This window comes from Phlebotomus papatasi, chromosome 2, assembly GCF_024763615.1.
Source record: "Phlebotomus papatasi isolate M1 chromosome 2, Ppap_2.1, whole genome shotgun sequence".
NCBI classification, from domain to species: Eukaryota; Metazoa; Arthropoda; class Insecta; order Diptera; family Psychodidae; genus Phlebotomus; species Phlebotomus papatasi.
Genome location: NC_077223.1, coordinates 18503217 through 18531144, shown reverse-complemented (window position 1 = coordinate 18531144; position 27928 = coordinate 18503217). Strand labels below are relative to the sequence as shown.

Below are 27928 nucleotides of genomic sequence, written 5' to 3'. Positions count from 1 at the left end.
TTTAAAGTCAAATGCGCATGAAACAGTGATGGTAATTGAAATGAGGACGTACCTTATGTTCCTGCGTGTTGTATGTCACCTCTCCGGTGCCTAAATTGCGGATTTCTTCCTCAACAGCATGCGTGACACCGCCTTCATCGCGGGTCATCACTTGTTTCGTTGTTGTCTTCACCACTGTTGGTGGTGTCACGTATTTACCCAACTTCTGTCCACTGGCACTGACATCCTTAACACCAGCTCCATCGCTAGCATATTGAGCCACATCACCCTCAGAGCTAGCTTCACTGTCTCGTCGTAGGGCATCACGAGGTAGATGTTTAATACCCTCAAAGAATTGTTCGCGTGTAATTGGAACGGTTTCTTTTGTCGTAGTGACTTCCTTGCCAAAGTGTGCTGGATCAATTTGGGTATAATTGAGAATCTTCTTTCCTGTAACTGGATCTGTGACAGCTGTCGCTGGATCAATATCCCCTGTATTGGGATCAATAAGGCCATATTCGGTTTTGATGCGTCCCGTAACGGGATCAATTTCACCAGTAAGGGACATTGTTTGGACTACAGTGGTCCTGGCACCAGCAACTCGTGGATCATTTGGATCCACCTCAATTATTTCACCCGTAATCGGATCAACCATATTGTACACATAGACAGTTTTACTGAAGACATTGCTAATTCTACCAGTTTCTGGATCAATCTCACACTCTGCCGGTGAGAGTTCTTTCGGTTTTCCACGTTCATCTTTTTTCGTTACCAAAACAATCTTAACGAGGACAATTTTTCCTGTTTTTGGATCAACTTTTCCCACCTTTGTGTACACATCACCGGTTTCGGGATCTGCTTGGGAGGCACTGAACAGGGGTTCACCCGTTGCAGGATCCCTTTCACCAGTTGCAGCAAATACTTGCCCTGTGGTTGCGTCGACTTTTGTAAGATTCGGATCGACCTTTGTTTGTTTCTCAATTTCATTGTTCTTCTTATTGAGATACCCATAAATTGTGATGACATATCCAGTTTTTGGATCAACTTGACTCGATGTATACAGAGCTTCACCGGTCTTGGGATCCTTTCCAGCAGGCACCCAAATCTGATTGGTTTTAGGATCAATAATTGCATCCTTTACCTCTTCAGCTGGAACTACTTTACCGGTGGCTGGATCAAGACGTGTTTGGACAATTCTAAGTGAAACCAATCGACCAAAGTCCTTCTCTGGTTTTCCACTCTTGGGATTAACTTGATTTTTGAGAAGAACCTGACCTGTTGCTGGATCAACTTTGATATCCTTAACTTCGGTTTTTCCACTCTTAGGATCAACAAAAGTTACTGTATGCTTGACCAAGTCAAATTGTCCATACTTTGTATCAATCTTCCCAGTATCTGAATCAACTTGTCCAGTTGATGCCTCAACTGTAGCGGTCTTTGGGTCTATCAGACCCTTCTTGTCAACTTTACCTGCAACACCGACCACTTCAACAACAGGCTCCAAATGATTTCCAATAGCAACCAAATGAGCCAGTTGAGGATCAACTTTGTTGGTTTTGGGATCAACAACACCCGTCAATGTGATTTGTCCAGTAACAGGATCCACATGGGCTTTCTTAGACTGTGCTTTTCCTGACTTAGGATCCACAGTTCTTACCTCACCGGTCTTGGGATTCAATTGTCCGTACTTGGTATCAATGAATCCTGACTGAACGTTAAAGACACCTTTAGAACGTTCAACATCTCCGTTCACAGTATCAACCTTTCCTGTTGTTGGATCAATCTTTCCAGTGATGGCGGTTACTTCCATCATTGGATTATCCACAGGAGCTACACATATGACCTCACCAAGACTATCATCAATCCTACCTGTGTCCGGATTCATAACTCCTGATGTCAGGTGAATATGTCCAGATTTGGGTTCAATGGTTCCTTGATGGGTTTCTACCTTACCCGTTCTTTCATCAAGGGCTTCCAAAGTCGCTTTCTTGGGATCAATTACTCCGTATTTGGATTCAATTTTACCAGTTTCTGTATCCAAAATACCCGTACTGTGTTCAACAGTTCCAGACGAAGGATCCATTTTCTTGGTCTTGGGATCCAATTTGGATACAACCACCATAATCTTCACCTTCTTCCTCTTCGGCTCAGCCGGAGGCTTTGCAACAGCAGCTGCTGCTACTACAGGAGCTCTTCCTGTAGCTTGCCTCTCGGCATTCAAGAGAGCAGCATTAGGGTCCTGAAGGGTTTTGTAGGTACCTGCAGGTCCTGTCTCTTTGGCAAGACCTGCTGCTGTATCCTTATTGGGCGAATACGATCCACCTGTTCCAATTTTAATGGGTTCCAAAAGCTTTTGCTTGGTCTTAGGTGACAAATTACCCTCCTTGAGTAACTTATCTCTGGTCTTGGGTGACAATTCGCCACGAGCAAGTTTCTCCCTTGTTTTCGGTGACAATTCCCCACCTGTCTGTCTCTTAACTGCTTCCTCCTTGACTTTCTGATCTTCACCAGGAGCATAGTTAAATGCCAGACCTGTGGCACGTCTAGCCTGAGAATTTGGACTCAATTGTCCACCACTACCATCTTGATCCTTTGCCCGAATCGTAGGATCTTGGTCATACCTAAACCCACCTTGAGTATAATTTTTCCTCGATGGACTGACATTTGGATCGTCATCAGTGTACTCATACGGTTTCGTAAAACCAGATTGTTGGGTTTGTTCCTTTCCTGTGGTTGGTGTTTCCACAGCAACGGCAATTTTCTTTTCGTCTTTAGACGGTGCCTTATCTTTAGGTGGTGTTTTATCTTTAGGTGGTGTCTTATCCTTGGGCGGTGTCTTATCCTTGGGTGGTGTTTTATCCTTCTTCCTGCCTGAGGAGAAGATTCCCAATCCCTAAACATTGATTTTGATTTTGTTTCCAGGGATTAAGGAATTGTTTTGTTTTTTGTTTTTTGTTTTTTTTTTTTAGGCAGGAGGGTGATTTTGGAATTGCAAAGAAATAAAAGAGATACAAAAAATAAAATAAGTTCAAACACTCAATCTTATGGGAAAACTATAGATATTGCTAAGCTCAATAAAGGTACTTAAGATGCTGCCTTTCAAAACTACTTTATCCAAAGCTACGGTATAATTCAATTGGATTTTATATCAACAAACTATAAAAAATATATATATATTGTAGCAAAATGCAAACGTAGAATGCCTTATAGACACTGATTTTCTCTTAAAAGATTTTTATTTCAAACAATATCAATCAACTTAACTTACCCTTCTCTTCGAAGTTGGAGACTTTTCATCAGATGTATTCAAAGTTGAATCATTCGGATCGGTTTCGTTACCTGAAAATTTTCCACAAATTTTAAGAATATTAACAAAAAAAAAGAATAATAATTAAATCTTTACAAGTATTTCTAAAAAATGAATCTTACCATTAACAGCAGTTGCCTGTTTTTCTGGTTTCTCCTTAGGATCATCCTTCTTCTTTGAAGGCAAAACAGATACGCCACCGACAGGTTTCTGCAAAAGAAGAAGATTGCATAGCCTTAATTTTTGTCAACCAAAAAATAAAAAATAACTCGCGAAAAGCCCCTCCACCAAAAATAAAATACAAATGAGATAGTAAAACAGAAAAGCAGATTTTTACCAATTATAAACATACTTCCTGGTCACGATGAAAGCGATATTTTCTGTAAATTTTATCTAAAAAATGAAAACCAAAAACATAAATTCTACCAAATACGGCCTTTAGACATGAGATTCATGCTTAGCTCCTCACTAAGATGACTTAGTTGATGACTGAAGATAACCAAATCTAAATTGAGACTTAGTACTTAGATAAACGCAAAGAAATTGATCCATTTTTGAAACGAATGGTAACTGGCGATGAGAAATGGGGCTCATATGAGAACAGCAGACGGAAAAATTGTGGTCCAAGCGTAATAAACCGGCAAGGGGCCCATCAAGCCTAATGAAAAGTGAAGATATTTTTCACTTTTCCTTGTAAAATTTTTGCAGATATTGCACCGCGACTTAAACAAATTTCTTCGTAGTTCTTGCATTATTTCGGCGAACATTATGAAATATGTATTTGATGATAGCTTTTTTTAACGCACAATTTCGAAATATATCAGACTAATAAGTCAATTCTCTTTAGGAAAAAACTTGCCAATAGTCTTCAGTGCATCTATGCAAAAACGTATGGAAAAATGAAATGTCGAGAGGCCCCTGGAGCCGGCCCTAACGATCACCAAGCCCGGATTAACGTTCAAAAAGTTTTTTCCTTGTATTTGGTGGGATTAGAAGGGAATCATCCACTATGGGCTACTGCCCAATGGCCATACGCTCAATTCTGACCTCTATAGTCAACAACTGACTAGATTGAACCAAGCAATTGACCAGAAGCGCATAGAATTGGCCAATGCCAATATGAAGGGTGTTGTGTTCCATCAAGATAACGCCAGGGCACACCACACACATTTTTCAAGTAGAGTAATACGATGAGTACGATATTACTGTTCGTATCAATTGTTTTCTAAATCCTCTAAATCGTATTAAAGGCAATTCTAGCAATTTTCCATGCGTACCAACTGTGATTCGGTCAGTTTTCGAGCAATTTAGTGACTGCCAATTTTATAGGAATTAGGAAAATAAGAGAGAGAGAGGAAAGATGAAATACTTGCTGTCTTATTTTTTGCCATTCTCGTAGTTCAAAAGATATTAAACTTATATGTGACACCATAGTGATCATACCTCGATATTGATGGCAAAGCCACATATTCATGATTCCAAGCTCATGCTCTGTATTTTGTAGGATCAGTTGTGCGTAATGAACTATGATGAGCTGTTTTGATTACTGCGCGGATGTCTTTCGGTTAAAGACTATTTGGAAATGATTAAGTGGGAAGTCCTTTCCAGGATATTGCTTCTTCCTGGTTTATCTAGCCCTTTATTAGTATTTAGAAAACAATAACTGGGATAAATTCTTTGATCGATGCTAAGGATCAGTCGTTCTTTAGCAAAATCGAAATTCGTATCCGTTGAATCGAAATCAAATTTCGTATTGTCTCGGTTTAAAAGGAGATGGTGTGTTGTCCGAGATAATTGGTTTCATCCATGACTAAATTTATGGTTTCAAAGAAGTCAGAAAAAAATGGTTTTTGTTTTTGGGACAGCAGTGTCCCACTAGTCCTTAAAGGCTTAACCAAACAATCGCCGCATTGAATGAGTGCGACATCACCTCTCAGCTAAGAACAAAGCATCATGCCTTCGTTCCAACAAAGACTTAGTAAAATCTCTAGTTTTTAAAGCTTAAGCGCTAAGTCTCATCCATAAGTCTCTAGTCTGAAGACCATTTCAATGAGAACAAAAAAGCAATATTGTACAAATTGCAGTGCCTGAAACATGCACGTAAGCATGCAAGTTTAAGTATAACAGAATGCAAAAGATAGTACTTTCAAAAAATTGCTTTTCGGCGAGTACTCTAGATAATTTCTTTGTGATAAATTTAAGCACTTTCGATGAAAGAATGGAAAAATCAAAATAATTTTCAGATATTCTTGAGCGGTATGTCAAATATGTATATATATATATATAATTCTTCTTAAACGTTATCTGTAAGCCAAGGCCACTAAAAAATAAATGCCAAACAGAAATAGATTGATTTGAATACAATATTTTTTCACTGCAATGCAGCAGCAAAAAGCCAAATAAAAACGCAAAAAATCACAAAAATATTTGTATATAACACAAACATTCAAGTAAAGAAAAAAAACGATCACATATTCTCTGCAAGGATAATAGAAAAAGTACGAAGAGCAAGATGAATTTGAGAGCAAACAGGACAATAGTACAAAAAAAAGTTTGATGTTTCTTGCTTTGTTACGAAAAAAAAATAACCTGATCAGTACTCGATCCACCTGTTGTCTCATATTCTCCCTCGAGGGAGCTCTGTGATGAGGCTGAAGCTGTTCCTGTGCTGGATTCTCGCTTCAGCTGATCCATTTTGCAAACCCATTTTTGGTTCAGTTTGTATTTTTTTTTTGGTTTTTTTTAGGCACAATTCAGTTTTAAAATACAGGTGTTAACACACATTACACACAGAAGATTTTTGTTATGTGTGAAAAGGAGGGGAAGAAAAACACTCGTTAGTTGTGTTAGAAAAAAATTGCAATCTTTTTCTTTTTGTTTAATGAATTAATTTGGTCAATTTTTCCATTCTTTTTTTTTATTAAATAATAATTTCTCAACCAATTTTTTTAATAGTAATCTAATAGAATAAATAATTATAAAAAAAAAATGATAAAAGTAAAAGAATGAAGGATCTAAATTTAGTGAAACTAATTCATTCGCTAATTTCGTGCATACTAGCCAATTTTGTTCACAATAATTAGATAGGAAATAAGAGAAATGAATTTATTTTTGAAATAATCATGACGTATGCATGATAACTTTTTATTTGTAAACATGTTTTCAAAATTTCGTATGAGAGCGAGTGAGACAACTATAGAACTAGGTGTCACTCACTCTGGTTGAAATGTCAAAATCAGTTTTACAAAAGTTATTGTTCGTTGAGCATTATGCCCAACGTACACTAACTTTTGTTTATTAAACATGTTTTTGACATTTCAATGAGAGTGAGTGAGATCTAGATCTAGTCACCTCGCTCATTCTCATGGGAAATTTTAAAAATATGTTTACAAACAAAACTTATTGTGCGCTGATCATTATGCCCAACGCACAATAACTTTTGTTTTGTAAACATGTTATTGACATTTTAATGAGAGTGAGTGAGATCTAGATCTAGTCATCTCGCTCACTCTCATAGAAAATTTTGAAAACATATTTACAAACAAAAGTTATTGTGCTCTGGGCATTAGAATGAAAATGATTTCTAAATAGAAAAAACATAACACGATAGGGGAAAGCGCGCTACCTTCGGACGACTCAAGCTTTGAACAATTCATTATTTTCAAAATGTTTTTGATAAATTTGACCCATTGAAAGAACAATGAACCAAATCCATTAAGAACATGGAAAAAATACAGAGTTGTGCGAAGCTTGAGTCGTCCGAAGGTAGCGCGCTTTCTCCTGAGGAATCATTCTTTGGAAAAATAGGTATTTAAGAATCTCTGTTATATCTAGAAAATTTCATGAAATAAAATTTCACATCCTTTTCTTTCTCAAACATTTTACAATTATATATCAAAATCAAAATTCAATTTGTTGTGATGTTCAAAAGAAGAAGAAGAAGAGTGCAAAAAAGTCGGATAAACATATGCACAACTTATTAGAAAGAAAGGGATGTGAATTTTGATTTCATGAAATATTCCTGATTTAAAAGGTGTGCAGGGGTCAAAATAATTTAATTTAAATTTGACATATGAACTTTATTAATTAGGTTTATTTTAGATTGCTCATCAACAGCGAACGAGAGCGAGACGACTATAATACCCAACGCATAATAACTTCTGTTTAGTAAAAAGGTTTTCGAAACTGCCTATAAGAGTGAGCGGCATAACTAGAGTTTTAGGTTTCATTCACTTTAACTGAAATGTCAGAAACTTATTTGCAAAACAAAAGTTATTCAGCGTTAGCCATGAAACTATATTTCTTTCAGATAGCCAAAACGTTTATACGTAAAATTTCGTGAAACTGAATTATAGCCATCTCGTTCACTCACGCGCTGAGCTTCTAAATTTATTTACAAAACAAAATATTTACTGTCTATACGTCATTTTTTTTAAAAATTTGTTTTGTAATAATTTATGCTTTCCCGAATGTAAACCTTAAAGATCTTTTAACATTTTGTTGAAATATTCATTGCCACTAGACAGTGAAAAACCTAAATTGATCAGTAAAAGAACCCCGAAAATTACGATTGTTCCCCCTTTTGAATTCAGTTATTTCATTAATGTCAAGGAATTATCACGGATTATTTCTACTTGAGGATGCGAGAAAACATTACAGTAGATACAGGTAACTTTCCACCCTACTGTTCGTAAGCTTCGCTTTAATTCTAGAACTCAAGGATAGTAATTACCGATCAGTCATGGTAGATATGATCGATCAAAATCATCCTTAAGTGCTACTTCTAGAATCAAAGAAAATCTTATGAACAAGAGGGATCAAAATCACCCGCATCACGATATGCTGATTGCCTGTATGTTTATCCACCAATTACCAAAGCTAGCCAAATAATCAAAAATAGTTACTTGGAGTTTACTGGGGACCTTCGTAATTCGACTTAATTAGCATTATTTTCAGTCTTTCTCCAACCCTTCTTCCTTCTGGATGCATATTGTGACGAATTTCTCTTTTAAATAGCTAGGGGTAGTGAATATCCCCCCCCCCGTTACCACCATAATGCAAGTTTTACACTTCGGCCCTATACTTCGGGAAGGCCACGCATATGCGTTTGAAAGACAGGGAAGGCATTGTGTGTGGATAAGAGAGAGAAGCAATTAGATTTAAACTGATCATTTATGACCAAGGTGTTTCTTGCCTGTGATACCAATCACAGTTCAGGGTGAGTCGTCTTCTGTGTGAATGGGGAAGCTCTTGTAATTGTAATTGCCATGTCAACCCTTAGACACGTGCATCCCCTTGTTTCCTTGTTAGACGAATTCACGGTTAAGGGTAAATCTGCATGCCGTGAGAGCATTTGGCCAGGCGTATCGCATTTGGGGCTTATTGGACTTATTGGAAGCCGAGAAGTAGAACTTCTTTTGTAAGGGATCACCTCTTAGATTCTGAGGACATTGAAGATGCCCCAATGCCTGTCATTAGCGAGAGAGAATACTCTACTCTATACGGCAGTGGAATCATCGGGAGTTTAGGAGATACAGTAGGTGTCAAAAGTTTGTTACCTCATATATGTTCGGGAAACCAGGTGCAAAAAAAGATAGAGAAAAGTACTTTTTAAAATTTTTCTTTTTGCGAATTAGTTGCTTGTAATCCGTAGATCTTATTTATGTAGTTCGAAAAAATTATTTCATACAAAAAATATTTGTTTTCCAAAATTTGTTCATTATTCGTGCGTCAAAAGTTTGTTGCCTCATTTGAAAAGTTACTCAAAATGGTCAAAAACATGCAACTAACTTAAAACAAACTGGCTGTATTTTGAGCTTATGTCATTTGAGAGGCCAATGGTGGGTTTGGACATTTCTAAAGTTGTATATGGTAAAATACATGGGTATAAGAGTTATGATAAATAACAAGAAATAATCTGTTTTTTTAATAATTCATAATTTAAGTTTAAATGGCATGTTAGAAGGAGTTGAAAGATGGGGGGAGATCGTCCAAAGATACTGTCGGAATGAATCTGCGTCGGTAATTGCCAAATTTTATGGAAAATCACGAATGGTTATACATAAAATATTCAAATATTATAGTAATGAGGTACGAGTACATCTGAAAAACGCTACTGGCAGACCTAGAGTATCGAATCAGAGGGTTGATAACAGCATTGTAAGTATCTCTGATAGTGATCCAATGATGTCTGCTCCAAAAATTCACAGTCAGTTGACTGCTGAAGGAACACAGCTCCCTACTGTTACAAAAACAAGCCCATATTAAGAAAAAATGGTAAGAATGTTTGGGTGGCTCGCAATATTCCATTGGTAAGCAAGACCAATCTGAATAAAAGGTTGTAGTTTTACATGTTCCAAGTCGCGTTTTTCAGATGTACTCGTACCTCATTACTATAATATTTGAATATTTTATGTATAACCTTTCGTGATTTTCCATAAAATTTGGCAATTAACGACACAGATTCATTCCGACAGTATCTCTGGACGATTTCCCACCTTTTAACTCCTTATAACTTGCCATTTTAACCTAAATTATGAATTATCAAAAAACAGATTATTTCTTGTTATTTATTATCACTTTTAAACACATGTATTTACCATTGACAACTTTGTAAATGTCCAAACCCACAATTGGCCTCCCAAATGATATAAAATTAAAATATATACGGTTTACTTTGAGTTCGTTGCATGTTTTTGACTATTGTGAGTAACATTTCAAATGAGGCAACAAACTTTTGGCGCATGAAAAATGAACAACTTTTAGAAAACAATTATTTTTTGTATGAAATAAAGTGTAATATTTTTTTCGAAATTCATAAATAAGATCTATGGATTACGGGCAACTAATTTGTAAGAAGAAAAATTTTAAAGTCTTTTTTTCTATCAATTTTTGGACCTGATTTACCTAACATACATGAGGCAACAAACTTTTGACACCTACTGTATATTACAGAAAAAACGTTACATTATGCCCAAAGCACAATAACTTTTGTTTGTAAACATGTTTTCAAAATTTCCTATAGGGAGCGAGATGACTAGATCTAGATCTCACTCACTCTCATTGAAATGTCAAAAACATGTTTAATAAACAGAAGTTATTGTGCGTTGGGCATTACTTATATTTTACTAGATACATTAAATAATTTTCAACATTTTCACAAAAGTGTCAATAGGGGTTCCCTGTCGAACAGACGTTCCACCGACCCTACAGATACAAAGCAATGATAAATAGCAGAGTTGCTAATCCAACCAACGGGATATTGCAAGAAGCTTCCACTGAGAGTGTCTCTAAAGGTATTGAATTAATTACATTAATTCAATTTAATTTACATTAAATTAATTACAGTAGCCAAGTAATTGACTTTAGTGTATTACTTTTACACTTAAGTCTATAATTCAGAAGGGTAACGCATATGGTCTTGAATGGGGTGCAACGTGCAACCGGTGCAATAGCCATGGCATCTCTTTTTAGACACTCTTATTCTTGTCAATGGAATCTCCACGATTCCGCGTATCAGACTGACTTCGTCTGCAGTATCGTTTAAGCATTTAGTGAGATAAGCTTTTTTGGGACTTCTTAACTACCCCTTTGACCACAATGAATACCGTCAGAAAAAAAATGTTCCTATGGGAATGTACAATTATTCAATCAGACTCAAGCTACATTATCTCTTTACATCGGAAAGTTTTCATCGTCATCATCGCTTAATTCTAGAATATTTTATCCATTTAGGATATCCTGATCAAACGTCGTTCTTTTACTGATCAAAAAGATTTTTTCAAATGAATATCCAACAGGGATTGCATAAATTGAATTTTTAATTTAAAACTGAAGGTTGAAAGGTGTTTTTTTTTTAATTTTAAAAGTCAATGACATTACTGCACGTGGGATATTTTTGATCCAGAGACGGAATTTTAGGCAGACGGCCAATTGACCCAAACAAGCCATTGGCGCATAAATAATTGACAACAGACAATTGATCCAATTCGAATACTTGGAAATTTAATTTTAAAATTAATCATCCCGAAAAATTGTTTAGTGTTCCCAATCAAGATTAATAATAGCACCACAAAATGCCAAAAAAGAATTTTATTAATATAATGTCTTACCTTTTCCTTCTTGTCTTTCTTCAATGGACTTCGTGACTGTCTCGGTGAATCCAGTTCAGGAATATGATCAGGCGGATGTGACATTGTATGACGTTTATTGGCGTCCTTGTTCTGTTCCTTTTCAAGAGCCAGTGCTAGAAAAAAAAGAAAGTAAAATTGAAAGATTATTTCCCTGTAATGTTTTCCTCTGCTGAGATTTACTCACCATCCATGCTTCGGCTGGAGAGTCTCTTTCCGGTGAGACTGCGCTCAAAGGCTGGTGCTGGGCGATCGATGGGATTCTTCCTGGTTTCATACATAGTGCGCCCAGAATAGCGGAATTTAGATCCAAATCGAGGGAAAATTCCACTTTTGTTGACAGGTTCGGGCGTCATGAGACGGAAGAAAGTGTGATGTTCAACGCAAGCTTTCCACAATTTCTTAGCAGCACGATGATTGGCCAATTTGAAACCAATTGTGGATTCATACTGCTCAAATTCTCCTGGACGTATTTTGATGTAGAAATTGTGACGTTTGTAGGAGATCTTGAGGATCTTTGGCCAGGCAAAACGATTGATCCTCAGTTTATCTCTGTACACAAGTAATCCTGTGGCACAGACCCCCAAAAGGATGTCTACACCCTCAGAATCTTTTGCTGGATGCAAATCTACACCGTACATGGCCAATTTCTTGGCATTCTCGAGATAATGGAGCTCCGCCTCAGCCGGCGTCTGACCCTTGTGCGACTTGTGCAGATCCACAACTTTATCCTCCAACTCTGGTGTTTGATTTGGAGCAAAGCGGAAATCCTTGAGGTAGGCACGATTCTTCATCTCTTGCGGATCATAATCGCCCAATTCTGATTGAACCAAGTACGATCCCAGGAGAGCGTGCGTGATAAAAGAGCATGGCAATCGTCCCTCGAGGATGTCATTGCGCACCTGAAGGCACAAATGGTACCGCGTGATGTCTTCCTGAAGCTGTGCCGGTTCCGGCGGATAGAACTTCACGGCAAACTGAAGTATCCACGGATCACTCTTAAAGAACTTAGCTACTGGCTTATCCAATTCCAACCATGTGCGTGGATCTGTGGGCGTCTGATAGATCAACCCAAAATAATCCTTCTCAATGATATTAAGACCGGCACAGATGGAGTTTAGCAAGTCACGTCCTTTCGCTTTTCTCTGCAAAAGTTGTTATAGAAGAATTAACCTTCAATTAGGTAAGACCGTCTCAAGATTGTCTTCACAAAAATTACATTTACTGCGATTATAACGTTTTTATTTATTTAAATGTGCTATAGTGTCCTCGGTAATAGTCTTACTAACATCTTTTAAAAGTTTGAGCTCATTTTGACTCTTCGTTTAGTTGCTATCCTCAGTTTTTTCTGACTGAAAAACTCATTTCCAATTTCAAGAAAAATACATATTTAAAGTTATCTGACTAAAATAAATTCATTTTTTACTGAAAGATATGTCGTTCTACTTTGTATATTTTATTTTAAAAAAAAATTCAAAAAGTAAAAATGTGAATTTAAGAAGCAAAAAGAGTTTCAAAAAAAAATTATATTTTCTCACCTAGCGTCTAAATTAAAAGAGATAATAAGGAATAGATGGTAGTTTGGACTTTATTGGATCATAATTATCCTAGAAAACACTTTCTTACAACTTTTTCTCGCGTATTAAAGAAAAAACTGTTAGAGGGTTAAATGAATTAAATGTTAAATGTAAATGGTTTAATGAATGTTAAGTTGAAATAATTCGAGGATATAGATGTAATTGTTACACTTTTTCTATGTAAAATTTTATCTCAGCTGAAGTATAAGCTTAAATGTTTTCGATTTAAGAATATACTTCAGTCAAGATGATTTTAATTTGGAAAAGTTAGTATGGAACAACAAATAGAAGTATGCCTAATAATGTCTTACAAAGACAGGTGCATTTCGTCATATGCGAGAAGAAAACAATTAATAAAGTAAATGATACAATAAAATGCAGGATATTTGGCTGTTAAAGTAATTCAATTTCTGTAAAATCTTTCCTTATATGTTCTCATCAACTTGCGCTTCAGAAGCGTTAGAAATTGCCAATAAGCGTCAAAGCCTATCAAAATTTATCAGTAGGTTGTGATCTGAGTGTATATTTACCCACTAAATTCCAATATTCCAAAATAAATCACAAAAGCGCATAATTTATGAGTGCAAGTTGGTCAGTTGGTATTAAGAAATTCAGATATACGGTCCTATTGGTCCTATTCATCATATAAATTCGTGTTAGGGGAATTTAAATTTGACTACATTTTCTATATTATTTTCATTTAAATCAATCAACTTATTGATTTTAATGTTAGATACATCTGGAACACTTCAGAAGAATTTGAGGAGTTCGTTCGGCAGCATTTGGAAGGTTAGAACTAGTGAGAAAGTTCTGAATTAGGACAAAGTATCAAAGCTGGTATCAACGTATTCGTTATGCTAATAAAGGAAAATTGTTTTAATGCTTTTTCTGAGAAATAAGAAAAGTATGAGGAATAAAAAAAAGTGTTATAACCAAGTCGAATGGCAGAGCACTCGCTCTATGATGCAAGTGTCCCAGGTTCGGGTTCGGAACCCCTTTATGCCCTAGACACACTTACGACTTAAGCCGAGAGACGACTTAGTGGAAAATGATGGAAATGATGTTTAATCATTATTTCAAATATAATTACGCTAAACCGTCTCTCGGCTAATCCTCACGTCTGTTAAGGCCCTTAGGTTACCAAGAATTTTTCTGGCATTAACGGTATTCTAAGTGCATCCAGTGACCTTCACTAGACTTGATTTCACAGGGTATAGGACTGACAACGCCATCCTTGTTTAAGAAAAAGAATAATCTATGTCCCAAAAATTTCGTTCGCGAGAAAGCATTGTTCCTGTATAGAACGTTTTGCCACCATTATGGAAATTACTCAAAATGTACTTAGTCTAGAGCCCTTAATTAAGGGGTAACATTTACCAGAATGCCCAAGATCAACGGATTTTTGTGAATTTTTTGTGACTTTGCTTATGAATCGATCATATGTAATTTTCCTAGTTTAGTGCAAGTTTTTTTCTTTACATCTTTAAAAGTAAAGGCCTTTAAAGAAAATTTCCTCTGTCAAGCAGAAAAGTTAAAAATGTTTATATAGGGCTATTTTTGACGAAAACTGCTTCTAGTATGTAGACGCCATAAAAGAAATTGTGTCATACAATTTTATAACTTCCTAGAACATTTGGGCTTTTTCAGATTACCGTTGCAGGTGCTCTACAAAACACTTATTTTCGTAACACATGACTCTTTAAACAAATATTTCAAATCCTAATAACCAAATTTTGATTATTCTGTAAAATCGAATTTGAATTAGCAGAGGATATTCAGTACTAAATTTTATCCAAATGGTTTCTTATATGAAAAATTGTGTACTTTGCTAATTTGAAAGAACCTCCAATTAGACGCTTAGATACTACACTACTACTATAAGCTTATCTTGGCTTATTACCCGTTTTCTCAGTAAATCTCAATGATTGTTGGCATAATCTGACATTCTAATTAATTTGTTGGCCTATAAATGCACATGAAGGTACTTACATCGATCGTAACGTCGAGAACTGAACCATCGAGGAGAGTGACTTTAGCAAGGGCCGCCTTGCCCGAAGACGCCACACTCTTCTTCTTCGGCGTCGTCTGTTCTTCAGACATGGCGGATGGTGGCTGAGTGACACCAGCATTGGTGGCTGGCGGAGGCGCCGTCTTTGTAGCTTCCGCCGGCATCTTCGTCCCTCTGCAAGACAAATAACAAATAAACCTATGGTAAGCGAAAGTGAAATTCATTCAATTATTCAGCATAGCGAGCACCCTGTTGAATATACTTTTCGCCCCTTTTCATTTTTCCACCCACGAAACCACCAAGAACCATCACAAGAGAAAAGCGAATGTTTATTGTACGTCCACTTGAGTTAATGGCACAATTCATTGAACTTGGTTTCTCGGTGGACAAACTATTCTATGCAACCTGACGTCAGAGAAAATCAATAATTTCTGCATGGCATTCAAAAAGGATATGCATACTTGCTCTAGTAAAATATTTCGCTAAAATATCCTGACAATTTAATTAGCAAAATTGATTTTATATCTGTACAACATATCTTCTGAACAATAGATATTTGCTTATTAAATATTTCCAAGCACATAACTTTATTGATTTTATTTACCACTGCATATTTTTGAAGAAATTGTTTTTTTTTTTTAATTCTCAAGTATTCACAGTGCAGCGCGGTTATTGCAAAAATAGCATATTACACTGTTGCTTTATTAGAAGTATTATACAGTTATAGATGGTATAGAGGTATAGATAGTGTTGGGTTAAATAGAAGATTTTCTGTCTCAGTGTTGCTGAATATCAAAAGTTAGCAGAGTGAAAACTATATAAGATATCGACTTGCGGTTTACCAAAACGCAAACTAACAATGATTTTATGAGAACAGAAAAGCTAACACAATTCTATTTCTTCTCTACTTTCTTATCTTTTTGGGAGAAATTGTTTTTTTTTTACTTTTTAATGCCATTTGTCTCTGAAATCAAACTTTCCGAACCAAGATTTCTGATTTCCAGCAATTTCCAAACTTTTGATATTATTATTATCGAAGTAACACGATTGAAATAGTTTTTTAGTAGTTTTATAACATAAGGTATTTAGAAGTAGATAAATCACATTATACAATAAATAATGTAGCAGTGTCTTGTATCTAAGTAATTTATCAATTCTCATTGAGTAAAGCGTCCTATGCTTTGCGGGAATGCTTGAACTCTGAAGTCTAAACTTAGATGCTATACACAGAAAATGCAGAAAATGATTTTGACAACCAATAAAATGTAATGTGCTATCATTACACATAAACTATTTTTCATTTTGAAGTTTTTCGAAATATTTTCCTGCCATAGTAAAGTTTTTTGTGAGGAGGCCACAAGTAATGCCGCCACCCTACTAGAAAAGTACTTCCACATCATTTGCCGTTCACCTGTTCACAACTGATATGAACCGATTCATAAATCATTCAAAAGATACTCCAAAATAGTAATAGAATTTATTTTCGGAAAAAAATATTTATCAATTTATAACCGATTCATAACTGATTGGAAACGGTTCAGTCAGAAATTCCAAGACCTTTCTAATAAGCCCATACATGATCCCATTTGGATTTGACCTTCGACTTTGAAAAACCGTAAACATCAAAAATTAAAAAAATAGCACCACACGTTTTCGAGCAAACTCAAAAAAAGGTTTTGAAAGGGAAGGGGATTGTGGGGTGGAAACGAGGGATACGTTAAAATCCCAATAAGGGATACGTTAAGGAAACGAGGGGTACGTTAAGGTTATCTCTAATCATTTGGCCTCCAGAGATGGCGTTTGACAGCGTGACATAAGGAAAACTCTAATGTTCATATTTCCAAAATTTTACCAAAAATTTGACTTTTTAGGGGGTCAGGAGGACTGTAAATGTATATAACTGAAAGTCGACCGTTTATGCAAACTTCTCTCTCTGTGGGATTCGAGCAGTAAAATTAGTTTAAAAATAGTTGTTTTGAAAAAACTTTAAAAAAATATTAAAAGTTTGTTGAATGTGTTACAAGTTATGAAGATAATCGTAATTGTACATTTCTCAAAATAGTTTAAACTCGAAATTTGCTTTTAGCATTTTATGAGTTCTCGATTTGTTTATGGAAATATTATTTTATTAAATACTTTTATTTAATTTCATTCAAACATGAAGCTTCAATATTTTCGTTATTTTTTTTACATTCCTTTTTTTTACTTTTTCTATTATTTAATGGCCCCTACACACTAGAGAAATTTATATCCATATTGAAGAGTTTTTCCTACACAAGCATAGGGAATTTGCTTCAATATGGACGATATGGACATAAATTTCTCTAATGTGTAGAGGCCATAAGAAAGAGAAAAATAACTTTGAATGCTATACTTAAAATAAACCTGTAACCAAAGTTATGGCCCTGTAACTTCAAAACATACAAATACCGTAAAGCAGTCTTCAGACTAGAGGTTTAGCCCAGTTCATGAAGGTCTCAAAATCTTAAATAGCTAGCAATTTTATCGCTTTTTGAGAACCTAATAAATTATTTATCTTAAATAATCCAATCTTAAATTATTTTTTTCAAAAAATCGTGGTTGATAAGAAATTAGAGCAGTTAAACTTTATGGCTAAGCCTTAGGTCTGAAGCCCGTATAAGTGCGGGTGACTAACACCCTCCCCTCACTGTTCACAACCTTTTCTTTATTTTTAGAACTTAAGGGTGATCTTTACCAATCAGATCTACCATGTCTAATCGGTAAAGACCATGCTTAAGTTCTAGAAATAAAGAAAGGCGTACAAATAGGGGGTATCAAAGTCACCCGCACTTACGGTGCATAAAACAAATTTAAAGATTGTCCTCTGACTTTTGAGATAGCTATAGGTTTTAAATGTATTCAGATAAACCTTTAACAACTGAATTCTTTATGGACGGATAAGGATTATTTAATTTTAAAGTCCTATATATAATGTCAATCAGCTCTTTCTGAAATCCTCACAACTTAAAAGTTGCAAAAGTTTTTCTTATCAGCTTTAACACAGAAAAGAAACTTGATATTCCTTTCGGCAAAGAAAACATAAAGCTTCTTGGGTTTTATATTTAAAGCCTAAAGGCATTTAACAAAAATAGGATACCTTTCTCCTAATACAAATCCGTTGTGAAAAGTCGATTTAAGAATTAAAGATTAAAGATTGAACTCCCCATTGAGAAGATTAGTTAAAATGTTTTTCTAAACAATCTTCTAACAATTTTGATTATTTTAAAATAGATTTATTGACTAAAAAGGAAAAAAATAAATAAAATGAAATATTAGGTGAAAATTTCTTCACTTTTAGTTTACCAGATAAATTTTATTGAACACACAGTGAATACAAAAATCACTAATTGTTTCTGTTGAATGATACTGAAAGGAAAGTGCATGATGTTCTCTCAGCATCTTTTTATTTCCCTTCATAAGCTCTGTACATAATTTAATTATGTTGTTAAATGGAAAGTGTAGTAAATTTATATCATTAATGATGTGAAATGTGCCTAAGAAACATATTGATATAGTCAAAAAATAAGAAAATTTCTAATAAAATATTTCATTATAGTTAACGTCTAATGATGTCTTGGTGGACCACGTATTTGAGCAATAAGGAAGTTGCCAATTTTCTTTTTCTTCCCTTCTATTCTTCAATTCAATTGAATCTACTCTGTAGATGGCAAAAAATACATGGAAAAATTTCTCCACTAGAGCAGATGACATCATTATCCATGGAATATTTATAGTTTTTCTTGTAATGGGGGTGAAAACCTTCAGAGACTAAGAGGTAGTTAAATAAGGAAGGAAATTGTTAATGTATCGTGCGTGAAATATGATCCTTTGCAAAGAGCAGCAGAGAAATGCGGAGTGAATAATTAAAATGTTCTCTACACTAAATCCTACATAGATCGCGCCTCTATTTACCCATAAACATTGTGAGCTTTTTCACTTCATGATGTGACAGAGGTCAATGACCGAGTCAAAAGGAAGAAATTTTCATACAACTTCCCTAAAAAAAATTCATTAGTAAAATATTTAGTGAAGCTTTAGAAATCTAATCAAATAAACTTTAATACTTTGATTCCAAAAAGCTGCCTAGTGACAGAATATTTCCGGTGAGAAGCTCATGCGCGCTAAAATGACCACAAGCCCCTCAAACCATTCTTGACTATAAAAAAAACTCCCCTCTAAAGTGTCTGACCACACAAGAGAAAAGTGTTATATAATTAACCCCGAAATGTAAGAGAAAAAAAAACATAAACACCCTTGCTCATAAATATGTTAGCAAAAAGAGCCTTTTAATGTAATTAACCGTCTCGCATTTTTAGCACAAAGTCCATAAACCTCATCATCCCTTTAATTAAAATAATAATTGAGGATGATGGAAATGTCATTCAAATTGACCTGAAAATTGTGAAATTGATAATTAATTATCTGTCATTTCGTCTAACTTTCTGAAGTACCTTATACCTACACTGAGAAAAAAATTAAACTTGAAAATGTTTTATGATTTTCGTTTTGCCTAATAAAAAATTGAACGGAAAGCTTATTTTTTTGCTTTAATTTTCCTCTACACTAAGGAACCTATATTACAAAATTAAAACTAAATTTTATTGTTTTGTACTAAAATTAATTCACCTTGTACATCTTTTGAATTTAGTGAACTTCAATTTCACGTTGATAGACTTTATTGTTCGTGCACTGAGTGCATCACATCACTGACAGAGAAATCCGAAAAAGTTAAAATAACATTCCGGAAATGTTTATTTTACCCTGCAGTATTGATCCGAAATCGGTGTAAATATTATGCTTTTTAAGTGTATTAGGGGTTAAAAAGTTACCCCTTTTCATGTTATTTTTACCCTTAAAAAAGTGTAAATTTAACATTAAGACATGAGGAAAAAAAGTTAATCGCACCCCCGTTTTTTTCTCAGTGTGCGTTCTACGCAACTTTTATCAGGTCATTCAATAAGTCCATAGAATGACACATAAATGGTCCCACTATAAGAAAAATCTTGAATGCAACTCAAATCCACACAACAGTCTTTCGAATGACATTATGTCAAAATTTGACAGGAATCGAACCATTTTGTTTTTCAAGTTGAATCTATTAGAAGTAACGGAAGTAACCAACTTAGTTCTTTTTTTAATGAAAAATTCAGAATTTCGTTTTTTTTTTTAAACCTTATTATTTGTGTAAAAAAACGATAAACTGAACAAAATCTAAGCAGGATAGGTATTAACCGAACTCTTCACCGTTAATCACGATAATTCGGATTTGGGTTTCGAATTTACAGGTAGTAGCACAAACGCTGAGTGATCTTAACGTCTAAAAGTTGTTGATGTTTCAGAAAACGTAGAAAAAAACAATAATATTGTATTGAACGATCTCAAAGTCAAATAAAGAGTTAATTAAGATTCTAAGGATGTTGTATGACCCTATGATTAGCATTATACATAGGGGAGACTGGGGCAAAACTTGTCAAAACGCATATTTAATTCTTTCACGAGCTGTGATAAAACTTAAACGTTTTCTAATGTGCATATTCTGATAAGAAATTTACTGCTCTACAACATTGCAGAAGACTATTTTCCTCTATCTCGGAAGAAATGTGATTTTCGAATCATTTTCTAAAAGTCGATTTTGTGGAGATTCTCAAAATTTCTGGGGAAAATTTTGTCAGTCTTCGGATAATTTGTGACGTTTTACTCTCGCAAACGTTAAAAATATAAAATAGACATATTTCTATAGGAAATTTATTCCTCTACAACTTTGTCGATGATAATTTTTCTCTATCTTAACGAGAAATGTGCATTAATCAGTATTGATATTTTCTGTAAGCCAAATATTCCAAAAATAGGGCTCAAAATTTCATTATTTTTTATTTTACATAATCCTTCCTTGAATCCCTTGAAACTTTGTAAGTTTAAGAAGGTTCATGAAGGCTATCTATAATAAAAATTTCAAGCTTCAGTCCATTTTATTTTTGAAAATAGTGAATATTGAAATTTTCGTTTTGACAAATTTTGCACCAGTATCCCCTAATATTTAGGAAAGAAGAAGCTCTTAAAGTAATGGCTGACGCGTTTGTTCACTCTATACGAAAAACGAAGCAAAATCGCATGAAATCGGGTTTAAATTACTGCTTGAACTGTCATATTCGCAAGACCAGGGACTCAAGGACATTGTACCTGAAGAGATGGCTCGCGAACTTAACTAGTGATTTAACTCAAATGACCAACCCATCTCTGAAATTTTGGCTAATTTTAGAGCTTTTTCGAGAAACTCCTAATCGTTCAAAACGCTATATCAAGTTTAATCAGCGTTGTCTTGATAAATAAAATCGAATTTAACCAAATAAGTAATTTAATTTAATTACTTATCCTACGGAGTTATTGAATAACCTGTTGAATCAAGAAAATTTCACGAAATCTAAATTCATATCCTTGCTTTCTTAAACGTTGTGCATATGTTTATCCCAGTCTTTCACACTCTTCTTCTTCTTTTGAATATCATAACATATTCAATTTAGATTTGAGTAGGAAAGAGTGAGATAAACATATACGTATATGTCATACGTTTGAGAAAGAACTTGATGGAATTTTTGCTTTCACAAAATTTTATGAATACCAAAGATGTGCCTAAACCTAAAGTATCAGTTTGTAGTTTACGATTTGTTTTAAATTGACTTTCCATTCATGAAGTGTTTGCGAGTGATTGAAAAGCGGAAATTAGCGTAAAATTATATTTACGTTATCACATTTTTCCAGTTCGTAAGTCTCGACAGTCAAAACATAAATTACCAATAAAGGCAACACTCTAATTAGTGTTACCAGATATCTCGAGATTTTGAAAATTGAAATTTCAATTTAATCGAATTTTACTTCCAATTTAATGGAAAAGGATTAATAACTTTAGGATTTGAACAAAGAGATAAATGCAAAATGCAGTATTTCGATCGATTGTATTACAATAATCGAAAATGTGTATCAGCCTAATGCCAGCTTCAGACTGGAGGTTTAGCCCAGTTCCCGAAGGTCTCAAAAATCTAAATAACAAGAAATTTTAATGATTTTTCAAAATCTAATGAATCATTTGCTCTTATAAACCAAACCTAAACAACAATTTTCTAAAAAAAATCATGCCTGATTAGGAATTAGGGGAGTTAAGCCATATGGCTAAGTCTCAGGTCTGAAGCTAGCCTTATACGAATAGAAAATTTTTGCTATGTATCCGGTAGATCTTTTAAATCAGGAAAATTTCACGAAATCAAAATCCACATCCCTTCCTTTCTCAAATGTTTTTGATATGTCTATCCTACTTTTTAGTAATCAAAATTGGATTGAATCAAATTGAATTTGTTGTGATGTTGAAAAACGAAAAGTGCGAAAGAATAAAATGGTAAAACGTTTACGAGAAATAAAGGGATGAGATTTTTGATTTCATGAAATTTTCCTGATCTAAAAGGTCGGCAGAGCCATCACTTTAGTTAGCCATACCCAACCCATACGTTCCTGGTACTCATATTTTATCATAATTATATCTAATCCATCAATGTCCTCAGTAGAGTGTAAAAAAGTTTTTTAAACCACTAACAAAATTTCTACTTTATTAAAGTTGAACTTTTTCAAGACTTTTTAATATTTTAGTAATTCTTTTTTCGCATGAAATTAACAATAAAAACTTGCTGCTTTGTCTTCCGAATATGACCAATTAAATTGAAAGGGCTTTTGGAGTAAATAGGGTATGCGACATTGGCGTTCGTGAGTCTAGCCAGAGTGTCGCCTTAGGAAATGAAATAAAAACCATTTTCCCTGAATCTATGAATTCACGTGCACGCAAATAATGAAGGATTTCCCGCTCTATTTAATTAAACTACGTTTTTTTTATCTTTATCTAACCCACTAAGAACATTAATATTAATAATTTGACACGTGCAATTTCACCTGAAGCACGCGCCTTAGTAAGATAATTGCAAATGCATCAGAGTGAAATTTCTACCATAATGTAGCGAGAGGCTTCTAGTCCAGTGATCCAATGAGGAATCGTGGGAAAAATTTGATGTGAAACATTATTTATGTATAAAATAAAAGATGAGTAGAATGATTTGTTGAAGAAGTGAGAAAGAAATTAGCATCTTTGAAACATACACTAATCCAACATTAACGTGAGGCAAACAAAGAGACAAGCAGCGAATAAAAGAAATATTACAAAAATACAATCAACAATTGAAATTTTCAGTCATTTCTTCAACACTTCTGTTATATAGCTTTTGTTATGGCTTTCCATCAAGACGCACAGAAGTTCTCAACTCAAACAAATTGTATTTTCTTTACACTAAATTGCTCTCATCATACGTTGCATGTGGATATTCAGAGTCAATTGTTGAAGATGTGTTCAAACCAAATTTTTACCAACAGTAAAATTTGAGGAGAAACAGGGAGAGATGAAAAATTTTCATGTTCTATTTTAGGATTTTCTATCTGATTTAAATGACCGCTTTAAAGCGTCCCACATTATCAATACAAACCTCATCATCGATTAAAAATAAATTGACATATTTTGGGGGAGAGAAAATTACTGAAATATTGCTGATAATTTCATGGAGTTCAAACCTAAATCAGAAGACTAATGATTTATTTGCGTGTGTTCAGTAACAAATTTACACGGTAATTCACATAAGCTTTTAGGTTTTAGTATCTTGCGGGATACGTAGGATATAATTTCTTTCTTTAAATGAATATGAGGTTCCTTTGTTAAGTAGCTTACTTTCTGAAATTTAGAACACGAACACATATAGTAAAAGCAGTTGACTATTAGAGGAAGATGGGGCAGTTTCACGTGCGCATGAACTTAGATTTAGAAAATATATTCGATTAATATACCTGAAAATTGTGTTTCATATTTTCAAATAATTAAGACCGAAGGATAACAAGTAGAAAGGTAAGATGTTACTTTGGTTCCTCTTATTGTCTCATTTTCAAGTCGATCTATACAACTACTTAAAATTAGGACAATGCATTAAATTAAGTACTTATTAAGTGCTTAATTATGTTCTTATTGTTACGGCAGAAGTATCAGGCTGATCCTCTAGAATAAGTAAGATTTGGCAGTAAATATTTATCCCAAAATAATCACACACTGAGGTCCTAGAATCATCAATTAGAGGTCCTTTGCATAAATTTACTTTACCTAATATTTTACTGTTATTATTATAAATCTTATCGGGATATTTGTTACAATGTAATGATGTTATATTGTTGTTGTATTCCGTGATAAAAGAATCTACTTGGGCACGGGCGGCGCATTTTTATTACGTTTTTTATACGTGAAAATGTCTTTTTCTAAACATGTTTTTTTATGTGTTTTTATGTTTTTTTTTTATTTTTTTATATTTTAAACGCATTTACAGTAGATTCTCGCTATAAGCCATATTAGGTTCCAGATTTGACACTTGGGTCGCACTATAGTCCATGTCATTTTTTAAAACTATCAACGACTTTTAGTATTGAAATTGCTCGACGGCTTCCACTTTTTTTTGCAATTGTGGTACTTGTCCTCGCTTTCTTCATTATGGATCACAATTATCACAACTACTCAATATAGTTTGCCAAAAATATTAAAATAATTATGACAACATTGCATGTCGCGTACTAAAAAAAAGCATAACCTAACTTAAAATCAGTGTTTTGAAATCAACGGTCGATAAATTGTAGACCATAGAGCGATGGCCTATAGCGGGGTTCTACTGTAGATCTTTGCACCGGGCGGGACTCGAACTCGAAACTGTGAGTCAACCCGGGGATCTATCCGCCCAAGAGCCAACGGTCTTGCCTATTGCACCACTGAGATCCCCGCTAAATTTTACAGATTAAATATGTTCGAAGATCGCCCTAATAAGTAATATTAGGTCACGCCCCTTCCGCAAGTATGTGCAAAAAACTTTAATTTTTCGCCCATAAAAATCATATATCATTTCTATAAAATTTCAAATTAAGAGTCTTTTAACAAGTATTTAAAACATTTATGTGTAGTGTTCCTCCTTAAAACCGCGCATTTCATTTATTAACACTAATGTTTTTGTTTATATATCTAGGAAAAACGTAAATTATACCAAGCCCACTTTAAGACCACGTCTGGCTGTGCAATGTGACCACCAAAAACTTCAAGTTTTGTTCATTATCTGCCATTATTTTGAATAATTAATTATTGAGAGTGTTGCACAAATATTTAAAATATTATAATATTTTAGATCCAGCTTTTGAAGGAGGCGTGGCCTGTTTATTCAGCCTTAAAATTTTCACTTATTAAAATAAATTCCAGTAGGGGAAGTGGGGCAAATTTGAAATTGGGATTTTTCACCCATTTTTAAATAAAATTGAGCTTTATCGTGATATAATTTATCTGCACAAACAGATTGAGAAGCTAAATTGCATTATGATATGGCTCAGTTCCACTTAAACATAGGAGAAAAATCCCAATTTTAAAGGTGCCCCACTTCCCCCTAAAATGCAATATTTTCCAAATCTTCTACTGTTATTGTTGCACATTTTGCCTTTTAACTTTACACAAATAAACGCAGTTATACACTTTTTATGCTAAAAGTTAATTCTAATGACACACAAAATAACCTATTACTATTATCAAATAAGCAGCAAAATGAAACATATTCCATGAGAATACAAAAAATAGAAAAGAATCTTTCTCATTATACTTGTTTTCTTCAGTAGCAAATTTAAACATGATTCATACAAGCATAACATAAATGCTCTCATAACAAAAATGCCACCGCACTAGTGTTTGATAATGCTACCAGTAGGTTTATTGGTCAGCAATTGCGGATTATCTTGAAATTCCACTAAAACTTCCGTTCCGGCAAAATAAAATCACTTCATTGTAACTCAATTTTTCGGCTATTTTCGAAGTCTGCATTGTACAATAGAATGGATACAGATGGATTTCCTTGACCCAAAATCCCTTTCAAATTAATTTTGAGACAGTATATTTCCCTTACATCATCAAGGATGAATTATATGCGAAAAAGGACACTTTTTATTACTTTCTTCACCGCATGATGTAAAAGACCCAAAAGTACAAACCAACTTTAATGTTTAATAGGAAAGATAATAGTGTCAAGAGACATTGCTAAGTTGAAGAAGCAAGAAGAAACTGGAACCTTTTTGGAACGACTGATTTTTCTTATTCTTTCCTACAAGAAGCCGTTAGAACTTGTTGGTGTATTTATGTAATTGTGAAGAGAGCCACGTGTTAAAAAAGAAAACATAAAAGAGATACATATATATATTTGTGAGAAAAACATGAAATACATAGTTAAATGTGTATTAATACGAAAGAGTCAACCAGTCGAAGAAGTTTATATTCAACACATTCATAATTCTATCTTAAGCCGTTTGGTTATACTTGTGGTCATATTTTGCACATATCGAGAAACATTTTAAGGCGTTGTCTCAATTCTTCTTAGACAGTAGTAGTAGTAGTTGTTTGAGTTTTGAAAAGAGAGAGAAAGAGAGAAAGAAATTACTTGAGCTCCAAACTTAAAATAGGACCACTTCTAAGTATACATACATAACGTTCTTCATCTTCACAATATTTTCTCTTGTTGTATTGTGTCTATGAAGGTAAGTTAGAAGAGTTTTAGATTATATTTCCCGCCATAAATAAACCCAAAAAGAATTCAACCCATTTCAATGATTTCCGACTTTTCGTCGATTAAAAAGAAATTTTGAGGTGTAATATTTTAGTTTTTCAAGACAGCTGGAAAAATTTATTTTCCTGTTATCAAAACACATTGTACATAATGCCCAACACACAATAACTTTTGTTTTGTCAACATATTTTTGGTATTTCAATGAGAGCGAACGAAATCTAGATCTAGTCATCTCGTTCACTCTCTAACTTTTGTTTGTAAACATATTTTTAAAATTTCCTATGAGAAAGAGCGAGATGACTAGATCTAGATCTCACTCACTCTTATTAAAATGTCAAAAACATGTTTACTAAACAAAAGTTATTGTGCGTTGGGCATAATGTTATAAGCAATCCACAACAACTTGTGTTTTGTAAATAAGTTTTCAAAATTTCATGTGTGACGGAGCGAGATGACTAGAAATAGATTTGACTCGAACATTCGTTAAATGTCAAACACATGTTTACAAAACAAATGTTAATGTGTTTTACTAAGAATTTGAAAAAAAAAATAACGATTCCAAACTTAGTAACAAGTGTTTCCAATTTTAAGTATCATGAAGTTCTTTCTCTAAGAACATTTGACCAATTTAATCAATTACGACAACAGATCGGCGACATTAATTAATTCTGGTCCTTTGGTCATGTGTTGAAAGTTGAAATGATTATTTCTGACGCGTTAAGATTAATTTTTACGGGTAGCTTTGGATAGTAAATGTTCTTGGTAAGCTTTGTCAAGCAAACAAAATGCACCAGTTTTCTTTTTGGTCTAAGTTAAATCAGGAAAAAAAACTATCAATAAAGTATTTTTCTGGTACAAAAAAAAACGTAGTATAAAACAATGTTGTTTATATTTCGGCGAAATGATTTATTCTGTCATTATAAAGCTTAAAGGTGGCGTTGATAGTTGAACTTATAGGTAGTATTGCACGATTCAAATAAGTTTATATAACGCTAATTAATGGCTAATGCTTTAAATCAGGCCTGAGCTAAAAGAAAAGCCGAAGTGAATTTGGTGGTGCCTCTTGGCATTCTTCGAAATGCCGCGAAAATTCACGTAGAGAAAACGAGAGGTTTTTTAATGTGAAAATTATTTAATTCCTTAGAATTAAGTCATTTTCACAAGAAAATCCTTTTAATATTTTAGTTGAATACAGTTATTTGGGTTAATTGCGAATAATTGTCGATATTACAACAAAAACATTCGAATGA

The 27928-nt window shown here is 34.1% G+C and overlaps 1 protein-coding gene across 7 annotated transcripts in view; it reads right to left on the bottom strand.

Annotated features, from left to right (window-relative positions):
* Positions 1 to 27928, bottom strand: part of LOC129802920 (protein 4.1 homolog) — a 47052-nt gene that overhangs the window by 7519 nt on the left and 11605 nt on the right. For 4 of the 7 annotated variants that reach the window (XM_055849135.1, XM_055849139.1, XM_055849137.1 and 1 more), the window contains 7 exons: positions 14982 to 15174; positions 11603 to 12560; positions 11398 to 11531; positions 5876 to 5971; positions 3409 to 3496; positions 3248 to 3318; positions 53 to 2872 (listed from right to left, as the gene is read on the bottom strand). In XM_055849135.1, the coding sequence (XP_055705110.1) occupies positions 53 to 2872; positions 3248 to 3318; positions 3409 to 3496; positions 5876 to 5971; positions 11398 to 11531; positions 11603 to 12560; positions 14982 to 15164 (4350 nt within the window). In that variant the 5' untranslated portion in view covers positions 15165 to 15174. Of the gene's footprint in view, positions 1 to 52; positions 2873 to 3247; positions 3319 to 3408; positions 3497 to 5875; positions 5972 to 11397; positions 11532 to 11602; positions 12561 to 14981; positions 15175 to 27928 lie in introns of those variants that run through there. The other 3 variants (XM_055849136.1, XM_055849140.1, XM_055849142.1) reach the window with 1 other exon arrangement.